The sequence below is a fragment of the Stegastes partitus genome, unplaced genomic scaffold (genome assembly GCF_000690725.1).
Source record: "Stegastes partitus isolate 25-593 unplaced genomic scaffold, Stegastes_partitus-1.0.2 Scaffold471, whole genome shotgun sequence".
Taxonomy (NCBI): Eukaryota; Metazoa; Chordata; class Actinopteri; family Pomacentridae; genus Stegastes; species Stegastes partitus.
In genome coordinates this window covers 2,776-14,683 of record NW_007578202.1, presented here as the reverse complement: position 1 = coordinate 14,683, position 11,908 = coordinate 2,776, and the positions used below count along the sequence as shown (strand labels likewise).

At 40.8% G+C, this 11,908-nt stretch overlaps 1 protein-coding gene across 1 annotated transcript; it reads right to left on the bottom strand.

Moving 5' to 3' along the window:
- Positions 1–216: 216 nt before the first annotated feature.
- LOC103360878 (bifunctional 3'-phosphoadenosine 5'-phosphosulfate synthase 2-like) lies at positions 217–11,908 on the bottom strand. The gene is made up of 12 exons (XM_008286794.1): positions 11,780–11,908; positions 9,117–9,231; positions 8,756–8,991; positions 8,455–8,593; positions 8,148–8,266; positions 5,952–6,065; positions 5,192–5,303; positions 4,099–4,304; positions 3,722–3,857; positions 2,068–2,336; positions 1,746–1,975; positions 217–1,159 (listed from the first exon to the last, which is right to left on the bottom strand). Exons 1-12 carry the CDS (start codon positions 11,804–11,806, stop codon positions 1,018–1,020), a joined length of 1,845 nt encoding a protein of 614 aa, XP_008285016.1. The 5' UTR covers positions 11,807–11,908; the 3' UTR covers positions 217–1,017.

Sequence of the window (11,908 nt, the reverse complement as noted above, 5' to 3'; positions counted from 1 at the left end):
ACAACCTGCGAACGCTTCTCTATCCAGTTGACCATCAATCCAACTCTGATAAGTGTTGCACCTTGTACAGACAGAAGTTGATGCCAGCAATGTTGCATAATCAGTGACACGAATGCCACAAAAACAGAGATAACATTTAAATCCAGCACACTAAAAAGCTTTTAAAAAAAAAAGGTTGAAGTACACCACATCCTTGTATCAGACAGTCACCAATGCTTCATAACAACAAATAATTTCCTTTATTACTGCATTTTACATACTCTGTCCTTCTAAAACTGCAGGTCTTTATTACATGAATGCACATGCCCACTTTTTTAATATCACAAAACTCTTATAGACATTTAAGGCAAACACCATCAAGAAATGACAATTTCTGTTTTACAAGTTTGACATTTGAGAGAAAGGCACTTTCACATTATATATATAAAACTATGTAGTATCTCACAAGAATATGAAACATTAACATGAGGAATTAATTAACATCCATTCATCTAAAACAATTAGGCAGTGTATGTAGTGACACAACTACGACGTAACTTCCATTCAGATCGTACAAATAACTCGACAGACAGTGACAGAATTACCATGTTAAAATGCTATAAAAGTGAAAACTACATGTTTTTTGTCTTGCGTCCTTCAGATGTCACATATAAAAAATTATTTCCCAGTCTTGGGATGTGTTTCTAAATTTATAAAATAGAAATAAAAAAGAATCTTGGTACCCTTAATTTATTAAAATACAAAGCTTAAGTTAATAGGTATATAAACACAATGGATTTATAAATCACATAGATTTATAGGAATGTAAAAAAATGTAATGCTTTCACTTCCTAAAACAAATCAGTTTAATTTGGTGGAGGCAAAACACCCACCCTGTCAGAATGCCTTGACTTGAATGATTTGCAGAAATCAAAATTCATTCCATCTCAAACACTCCTGAAGGATAGCATGTATGCTACACTTCCTTTGAGAGCTGACTTTATCAGTATGCTGCTGACTGCTGAGCCGAGCTTTTGATTACTTGTTCTTCTGAAGAGAAGTGTAGTATTCGACCAGCACCTTCCAGGCCTTGGGGGCCATGAAACCATCCGGAGGGTTCTCTCCGCTCCGAGCCATGTTCCTCATCTTGGTTCCAGAGATGAACTCAAAATCAGCTTGTCTGAGTGATTGAAGAATGGGGATGGGTAGTATGGAGTGGGCAGAAAAGGTCATTAGAAGTCAACATTTACAAATTATACAACCATGATAATGGCAAAGAAATAGTTAGACCTGCATAGAAATACCAAATATGGATTAAAAACAGATCCAAACACACATAGAAGTGAGTCTCAATGGTCAGAATTTTGGGAGCTTGTTCACATTTTCATGAAATTCATAATTTGATTTAAAGATTTGAGCCTAAAAATGTGTCCAGGACAATCTAATGTCGTGCTTCATCAATGGGGACACATTTTCATTCAAGACAGTGCAGTAAAGCACAGAACAACACAGGAGAGGTATTAATGATCCACTGCATTTGGTGATTTGTTCCAGTTGTCTGGCACTGGGGATCACACAGTGCAGGAAAACTACACAAGATGATTCCAGCTTAAATATTTAAAATGAAGCAAGCCCAAAAACAGTAGTGGGCAGAAGGAGATAGACAGTTTTAATTTCAAGTAGTCTCTTATGCCACCTAAATGCTTACTGCAGTTTGCAAAAAAAAAAAAAAAACAACACAAAACTGTAGGTCTTTCATCACTCACCGCTCTGGGCTGTAAAAGTCCATTGCCTTCTTAGCCTTGTTGTAGGCTGCTACCCTGAAAGGGATGATCTCCACAGATGTGAGACCGGGGGCCATGGTGAGGACCTTACCCCCATGGGTCGGGTCATACAAGTCCTGCTTCGTCTCCGGGTGAGGCATGCCTGCAGGGTCCCGGCCAACGATGTAAAAGTTTGCTCCAGCGATCATCCTGGCTCTGCAGTGCCACTGAACCTGGAAGACAAAAAGGCGGATATTCAAACACATATCATATGATTTAACAGTCAAAACCTCTGACTGAGCCATAATCCACCACTGCTCCTCACCTCCGTGGGCCCAGCATACATCATAGGTGAGGGGAAGATGGCGACGATGGTATTAGCTGGGTCCAGGACGCCCTCCTCCAACACGGCGGCATGTTGCCTCATCCGCCAGTCCAGAGGCACGTCGTCATCTTTGGTCCAGCCGCCGAGCGGGTGAAGTAAGAGGACTGGATTTTTGTATCCTCGCTCCAGGAGACGGCGCTTGGTGTCTTGCATAAGCAGGGCGTGACCGTTGTGCACCGGGTTACGCAGCTGGAATGCGAATATCGCATCTGGGGAGGACAACACGGCGGACATAAGGTTAACATAACAAGAGTAATGGCATTAGCTGATTGAGCCTGTTTCCTGATCTGATAGCACAAAACATGTGAAAGGTAATGTGCATTAAAAAACTGTCACAGCAGATATGGTCATCATGCCTTCCACATTAATCAGATGGTATTTGATGATGAACTTGGAGCCACAGTGGCTTGTGGTGTTTTGTGTTAAAGAGCACATGTGTTTTTCTTACCTTTAACAAAATTTTTGAAAACACAAAAAACATCACTTCACCCTCCAAACAAGTATAGTGCATGCAACAAACCCAGTGTTGTGTGTTGCTTAATGTCAGAGTTTTACAGTTGCCATTAATTAGACACTGTTGCATTGATCACGAACATGAACACGAGCACTGCTGTTGATTTTGCGCCATTTCCACAAACACCATTTTAAATACTCACTATTAAATTAAATTTTGAGCAGAACAGCACTGCTTCCTTCTGTTTGAGTAATATTTGCTGAAACAACATCTGTTTTAGAAAAGATGAAAATGTATATCTTAGATTAGCTTTTCAGTGGAAACAAACAGGTTTGGGTACGACAGGCTGTTTTTGATTTTCATTGAGAATTGTTAATGATAAAAAATACAAAACAGTATCAGTATAATCTAAGTTAAACTTAATTTATCCAGTTTAATTTAAATCATGCCAAAATAAGTCACCTCAGGGCATGTTACAAGAAAAGGTCAAGATCCTGGAATATTATAGTGAGAAACCAAACGACTTCCCACTGAGCAAACAGGACTCAGGGTGGGTGGCCAACCGCCTCAACCAGTTGAGTTGAGGTGAGAGTGGAGATAAAAGTTGAGCATTGAAAAACAATAGGAAGGATGGCGAGGCCAATAATAGCAGATCAGTAACATACAGATTCCAACATGCTTGCACCAGAAGTAAAACTCAATAATAAAAAAAAAATGTCTAAATGCACACTGTGTTGTGACGTAGATGAAAAAAATGAAACAATCTTGAGCACAGCATTCAAGTCAAAGTGAGTCAGTCAGAGGAAAATCAGGTGATAATGTTTCATTATGTGTTAACTTTCCAGAAAGACACTGGATGTCTCCACTGATCGCAGAACACATCACAAAGATCACCATGCAGCTTTCAAGTTACCATTTTACTTTTTCATCTGGTCCTTTGTCAAGTTCTTCTGAAAGACAAATGGTGCATTGCTAAACATACTGCTTTCATATTTATGCTTATTTTTTTTCACCTGCTGCGACGGATGTTTCAATAAAGTATTTATGAAAAGTGTCACAACAGCAGCTACAGACAACAAATTGTGCACCAGTTTGTGTTCCCTAAATGGTACTGCAGTTTAGTATTTTAGATTTTCTAACCTGCTTTCATGTCTTTGAACTTCTGCTTGAGTTCCTGTGGAGTGAGGCGGTACTGGTCGAGTCCATCGTTCCATTTGATTCGCTCCAGCACCTCCAGGTCACCACCTACCAGCCAATCGCCTCCTTCCATAACCATCTACACAAGATGATAAACAGTGTTTTTTACTGACTAAATATTTAAAAGTAACTAAAACCAGTATGTACACTGACAAAATATTTTTCTCGGGCTCAATGCATGTTTTGTTTGTAACAAAACCACAATGTTCATTGCAGTAAAGGTAAACACTAATGGAAATTATTAGAGGATGTTGCTGTCTGCAGTCATGTAGTAGACATTAAAATAATTAAACAGTGTGTGTTGATGAATGTCTCATTACCTTAATATAAGGGTGCTGTGGACAAGTGGTGCCCCACTGTCTGGCACAGCGTTCCTCCTTGCGGTGTGGGTAGAACTCTGGGTTCCTGAGAATAGCAACACGTGAACCCTGGTACTCCAGAGCTATAGCTGCACAGCCATCCAGCTCCTGCTTGGCTTCATTACTAACAGGCAGGACAACAGGAACAGTCAAGTTGATGACTCCACCTGAGAGTGAAGAGGATGTAATAAGTGAACACAGATACCTGAAATAAACAGTTTGATAACAGCTAAACAGCTAAAAGCAATGGACAAATGGCTGAAATAGGTAACTAATGGATAATAAAGGGAAATAGATCGAGGCTAAATGTAGGAGTACTGTACATCTGGAATTTTTTTGTTGATGCTGTACAGTGACATGAAACACAAAGAAAGTGATACATCGATCACATTTATATTTAAACATGGAATGCATATTTGTTGCATGCAGCATAGATATTCAATCATGCATTCATTCATCAACACACACCCTATTTTAAAGTTAACTAAACAGTAATTCTCAAACGTGTGATATTTTCCAACTCAGTCTGGCTGACTGCTGATGCTGGTACTGATACATGCATGTATTTTTTTCCACCCAACTGCAGAGAACATCAAATCTCTCATTTAGTGGAATTAACATATTACACCCACCAGCATGTGCAGACATAAAATGCAATGCTTTGTAAATGCACGTGTTCACTGGGAAAAATAAGAAAACGAATTTACATGTAAAACATATCATGTTCACTTTTATGTAACAGTGTTCACAAATTGTAAATGTTTCGCCATAACAATAACAGACAATATCTGCGATTCATTTTTAAATTTTGGGCTGATGTTTATATTTAAGAGCCCTGTGATAGACTGGCGACCTGTCCAGGGTGTCCCCTGCCTTCGCCCTAAGTCAGCTGGGATAGGCTCCAGCCCCCCACGACCCTAGTGGTGTATAGATCATGGATGGATGGATGGATGGATAGATGTTTCTATTTAATTTTAAAGCCTTTACTGGCTGATACCAGTGACGACGCTGATCCCTTTTTGCATCCCCAGATCACAGTGTGATTGACTCTTACCATCAAGCAGGTTGCCAAAGTGCAGGACCTGGAGGAACTCTCTCTCCCTCATGAAGCCCTTCAGCGGGCTGGCCCAGCCCTCTGCCAAAACCTGCACCCACTGTAGATCCAACTGCGGACAAAGAGTAATTCCCCATCAACAGCATGAAACAACTATGATACTGAAGGTATTTAGAGTGTTATTTGACTTCAGAAAAGCTGTGGATTTGACTGCACTGGTGATATTTGTGTGTTACAGACATACACATTTCAAGTCTATCATTACACTTTGAATAAAATCAGTAGCTTATGTGAGTAAGAATGCTGGCAGATAACAGTGAACGTTCACAAAACAGACACAGTAAATCAACTTCTTTCTCTTTAAACGCTTATATAAAATTCTTTGTGCCATATTCAAAGGACACATTTCTGCAGATATTTTTCTGATCAACAAATTAACTGCAGCAAAATGTTCTAAAAAAAAAAAAAACATGCTGCATGTACAGTCTTGGATGAATAACACAATGCGATTTTCCAAACACATTACAGCATTCATAAAAGGTAGTTAACAAGTAATAAGTCCACTGAACCTTCTTGACCTCAATAAATGAATCATTTTAACATGTCACTGTTGAACTCGAAGGCCACAGATCAGCTGGACCAGGCAGTATTATAGAATCAGAGCAGTGGAAAACATCACTATGAACAGCTCTCTGCCCAGTATTGACCGTTCATTAATTTGCTGTGTGATAAAAACAAACCTATGTCCTGAATGGGTTACCTTGGTGATGCTGATAGTGGGCAGGGTGTTTGCATCAGCCATAGCAAGATTCAGTTTGTTCTCCGGAACAAAGAGTTCATTCACCTCCTCCATGATCTCGCCCGGTACAATATTCTAGATATAGGCAGAGAGAGGGAATATTAATATTCTGGTCAGATATGGTTGTTGATGCAGAACTTAAATCATGATTCATAAACTTTTATTAGCTGACATTAACAGTGTACAGCACGTCAGCAGGTGTAGCTCCAAATAGTCCAGGAAATGAACGGACAAATTGGTTTTATAATTTTATGGATCTTTTACTCAAGTAGGAAATAATTATGCCAATATCCTTTGAAGTACTGATGAAGTTAGTTTTGTCTTACAAACCATTAAATCACCCCTAGAGGTCACAAATACTTTACAGAGAAACAGACAGTGGCATGTTCCATTTCACTCCCACCACTTCATGTGAATGGGCATTGTCACATGACTGTTCAGGTAATGCAGCAAATCTGACACCGCTATGAACAAAACCTTGTTCAACCTCAATGTGAACTTACAGACTGACTAAGCTTGCCTGGGGACATTTAATAGGGACAGAGCATGTAAATACATGTTTACATTCTGAATTGCACCTGTGTAGTTTCAGTTTTGGTGTAGCAAGATATTTCCACACAGTGCATACATGGTATCGTATGATTAGAAATGGGTTGCATTCTACAGTGCACCCACTTTCTATTTGTCAACATTTACAATCATGAATATACAAAAAATATGTTATTCAGCTGCCAGATACATTTTATCTTTGGCTTTAATGAGGTTAAATATTTCAAACTTCAATACTTGCTTACAAATGTATTCCAATACGTGTAAATACTAACTGCCTGACCTTGTTCTTTGTAAGTCAACAGAACTGGATTCCCGAGAGACACATGTGTAAAACGGCAACTTTACATAATCGTTTCATAGAGTCGGGATGACACAGCATGTTTTATTTTATAAGTAAGTCACCCCCTCACCTCAGTGATAGGCCAGTACACCGCCAATGTGTTTACACATTTACTTTATCAGGTACCTTACCCTCAGTAAAGGCTGGGTGTTGGCAGCACATTTACTTTTTTTTTTAAATCATTCTAATGTGTTTGCATAATGTGAATGAAAGTGTATTTAAGCTTTTATTCACAAGATTTGCACTTGAAAAGCCAAGGTCGAGGTTACACCTGTCTTTCTAGTCTGACTTTTGTGATGTAGATTTTGGCAAAAACCAAACAACACTGAATGCTGCACTGTGGACTCTGTCTATGTCTCTGAGTGTTTACTTACAGCATAAATGATCCTTGGATCAAATGAGGGCAAATCCATGAAAGGTGTGGCTTACTGGGTAACTGAGATACCATATCTCAGCTGTATCATTACTGTTTGCTGCTGCAATAATAAACTTCGTGGCTACTTATTACCTATGTGTCTTTTACAGAACGTTTGACTTGCCTGATTTGCCAGAGAACATTTAGCACCTACATCATTGTTTGGTTTTAGGAATCTACCACTGTAGCTCGTCTTTGACTAAGCTGAACAATCAATGGATTTCAGATCAAATCAATGCAATTAGCAAATGCTGCAGTTTGGGATATATGTTGTATAGTGTGTGACCCAGGGTTTATACTGTCGTGTCAATAGTTTCACAAAGTCACCCTGTCCTCCGTGCGTTACAGTCACGCTATTGATGGTATCTCATGTGGTAATGCTCAATCACATGTTTTAAATCTATTACACAGTGAAGGCTGAACTGAAGCTTGACTTAAAAAAAATACTGCAAATCAGATCACAATATCTGTAAGAAAAATGACAACTCGATATTTTCTCAAATCATTCATCCTGAACTATACTGAACTTACTTGGTGACTGCTTGTTTAAATGGGGATATACTGCATTATTCTGTGTCCTGACAGACCAGTAAGTATTAGCATTTGACATTTAAATCACTTACACAGTGGCCCCTTGCTCATGCCACACAGTTGAGAACTGCATACTTCAAAACGGATATTTGTTTTTAACATTGCAGAAGAGTAAACTGACTTGTGGAAAGCTGTGTGATATAGAACATGTACAGCAGGTACAGTGCGTCATTGTGCTACAGAGATCTGGACAAGTTTGAGGTGTTTGTTTTAAAATGTTAGGCAAAGAGAGCCCCGGATCCTCGCTTGTCACACCCACCTGCTCCTTGAGCAGATCCAATACTTGGTGGAGACATTCATTCACTGTGAGCTCTCCAGTTTTCAGAACAAGCTCCGGCGCCTCAGGACGCTCATAATCTGAGTCAATCCCAGTGAAACCTGGTAAGAAATGTCAAAAGAAATTCCCTTAGCAGTGATATAAAAATATAAACCTGAATGAGATACAATTATGAAGTAAACCACGCTGTAGTTCTAAAAAGGCCTTTTCATTACTTGTCTATGTCACAGAGTGGTAACACACAAAACACAGGGAGAGAATTTTCTGTGGTGAGCATTGTCACACAGACCTTTAATCTCTCCGGCGCGAGCCTTCTTGTAAAGCCCTTTTACATCTCGGCTCTCACACACTTCAAGAGGCGCGTGGATGAATACTTCGAAAAATGGCAGCCCGGCATTTGCATGGATCTTCCTCGCCTCGTCACGATCCTGTAGGGAGGGTAAAAACAGTAAGCATATTTAATTTAAACTTAAAATCTTTCGTTAAACCTTTTAGATCATCAGGTGTTAGCCTTTGTTAGATAAAGTTTTCAGTTTTTTAAATGAGCAGCTACATTATGCACCAAAACGTAAATGTCCATGTTTTCTGACCTTGGCGAAAGGAGAGATGAAACTGGTGACGCACACGAGGCCGGCGTCGGCAAACAGTTTGGCCACTTCAGCGACACGCCGGATGTTCTCCTCGCGGTCTTCGGCGGAGAAGCCCAGATTCTTGTTCAGGCCGTGGCGAATGTTGTCTCCGTCCAGTGAGTAGCAAGGGATGGCGTGGGACACAAGATACTCTTCCAGGGCAAAGCTGATGGTGGTCTTCCCAGCGCCAGACAGACCTGGTCAGATAAGCGCAGTGGGTAAAGTGAGCAGCGTAGCGCGTTTCAGATTAAACCTTGGTTTCTATGTGGCTGAAGAATGAGCCACCTGATAACTAAGGGGTGGACATTATGTAAGAGTTTACCGGTGAGCCAGATGGTGCAGCCCCTGAAGCCACCCCTGGTCCCCACGACTTGGCCTCTCTTGCTTCTGCTGACATGGTGGGCCTGGTACACCACATTGGTCGACCTGTTGAGATCCTAAAAAAAAAAAAAAGACAAGAGAATAGCGGCTCAGACGGACGCTATCTGAAGACACAACTGACACAAATACCTCGATGTATAAAACAGAGGTGACCTATTTCTGAGCGTAAATGTCTTCAGCTCAGATTACCTATTAACCCACACAGACATCCCACCTCTGCTTTGTCTGTTCTACTTAGTATTTCAAGTCTCGTATCACCTGTGGACAAATCTACTGTGACTAGGAAATTGTAGACACAGAAATGCAGCACTGGACCGAGTTAATAAGATTTTACTAAGGTGTCGTGCGAACTCGCACATCACGGAAATTGGCAGAGTGATTGAAAGTCGGTTTAGCCGAATAAGACTGGTTTTACATGCCGTGTCTAAAGTGACTACGTAGACCAGGCTGTGGATAAATGGGGCTGTATTGACTTCTAAAGGGGAGGGGTGGGGAAGGGAGGCATAGCAGGGATGGAGGGAGGGAGAGGACTGACTGGACAATGTGTCCAGTGTGCTGCCTGCAGCCCAGCGATGATGTGGCAGTGCTCGTGCCCACACGTTCGCCCTCTGCACCCACTCTCCCTTCTTCCCCACATCCTTACGCCTCTAACCTGTCCACCCAGCGTTACAGCACTTTAACACACCAAAACCCTGCCATTTGCCCTCACACGATTTTAGTCACCTGTGTTTAATGAGCCCCCTTTTCACATACAAACACAGCCTTGATTCCAGAAAAAAAAAAACCCCACCACCCTGACTCGACACACATCACGGTGTGTTATAACCGCTACCCGAGTGAGGGTGGGGATGCACAATGTTAACAATGTACTGACCCGCACAATGTGGGTGAGGCGTAGACAAACAGCACTATTCTTTCAAATGTAGGAGACACCTTCTCTCCTTTCCATCGCATGACCAATACACTACTTCTTGTCTTCCCTTCCTCCCTTTCAGCTTCCTTTCAACATAAAGTGTTTTACAAGTCTTGGTACTGTCATTAAAATCACAGCTCTTTGATTTAATCACTATCCATCTAAAAAAATTTAGCCGCCTTTCCCTTTTTTATACATGTGTTTGCAAAAATAAACCACAACTTGACTTTATATTATTAATCTAATTTCATTTTAATCTTTTTTTTCCAGCCCTTTGCTCATTTTATTTTGCTTTTCCCTTTTAACTGCCTTGTTGAAAAGCACATTGAACTTCATCCCTGTCAAATAATTCCCTTAAAAATCAATGTGGAAGATCTTATGTAACTCTTTTCCCCTTTGCTCCACGTTCAGCCTCCATCCTTCTTTCTCAGGAAATCGCAGCTGACGAAAAAGATGATGATCAAGTAATCTGGAATTACTCAACGTAGGGCATATGTACAGCAATAACGGACGTAGCTACTGGTAAATCATGTGCTTCATTCTGTGGATATGCTACAAGCCATGTATATAAAATTTGTTCTTTTCTGCCGGGTAATAAAATGGGTTTCCCTTTCTCTAATAAGCCATCAAGTCTGCTGTAATATAAGTTCTGAGCTGTGCTAAATGCTCGGTTAACTCAGTGCATGTCTTCGGGCCGCAACTAATGACTTCATTCATTGATTCGCCAAGAAAAATGTGAAAAATGCCAAAGTTTGCATATTTAAATTTGTTATTCTGCCCAACCAACTGTTCAAAATCACAAAAAAAAAGCAGCAAATATTCACATTTAAGAAGTTTGAAGCAGCAATTATTTGACAATTTCCCAAGACAAATGTGAAAAATACCAAAGTTTGCATATTTAAATTTGTCGTTCCGTCCAACCAACTGTTCAAAATCCAGAAAAGGGCGACATTTGAGAAGTTTGAAGCAGCAACTATTTCACAAGTTCCCCCTTGAAAAGTGACTCAGACCTTTCATTTCTCCGAAGAGTTGCGGACAAAGATCTAAGTGAGCTCATTTGATGAATAAGTATATAATTTCCAGCTTTATGGGACGAAACCAGGGGCAGCTCCGAGGATGGAAATACTGCACAAGCTTTACAGTTTAGGTCATTTTGCAGATTTCAGGCTGTCTCATAATTTTTCTTTTTGGGTGAGTCCAACATATGTTCTCCAAGTTTTGCAGCATTCCTTGTGCAGCATCAGCCCTGCCGTGTCACAGTGGCTTCATTCTCCACCTCCTCACAAGACACCCGGTGTTATGAATGGACCAAATTCACATGGATCACTTACTACAACTGGCCTATTCAAGAGTCGAGGCGAGTCTATAGCATCACACCTGGCAGTACAGTAAAGAGGCATACAAGTGAACATGGCGTTGCGAAGAAGAAAGCAACAATCATTTTAAAGAGGGGGAAAAAAAGACAGAGTTTACATGTCACTGTGCGATCATCAGACTGAGGTTTGGTAACAGCAGCACACATAACGGGTGATCGGTGTTCAGACTTACTTGCCACATTCTTGGGAGGAGTTTTACATCTCGCACACACTTCGCTGCACTTACACGAAACATTTCTGCTCCTATCTGATGACAGCTTCAATTTCAGCTGTCTCCTCTCCTCCTTCTACCCCGTTATCTCCACATCTACTCACCGTACGAAGCTTTTTCACCCCGGACATTTCGCTCTTAAGTGTACAAACGCCGCCGATGGGGCTTGCTTGCTTGCTGCTTGAACACCGGGCTCGGACGCACGGAGGCCTGGATGCCGCTCGCCTTCGGTT

Excerpts from the sequence above, each read along its gene's own strand:
- LOC103360878 (XM_008286794.1), bottom strand. The coding sequence starts at position 11,806 with ATGTCCGGGGTGAAAAAGCTTCGTACG. Across the intron at positions 8,594-8,755 it reads TCATCTCTCCTTTCGCCAAG|GATCGTGACGAGGCGAGGAA; the intron begins GTCAGAAAACAT and ends CCCTCCCTACAG. Across the intron at positions 8,267-8,454 it reads TCGCGCCGGAGAGATTAAAG|GTTTCACTGGGATTGACTCA; the intron begins GTCTGTGTGACA and ends ATTTCTTACCAG.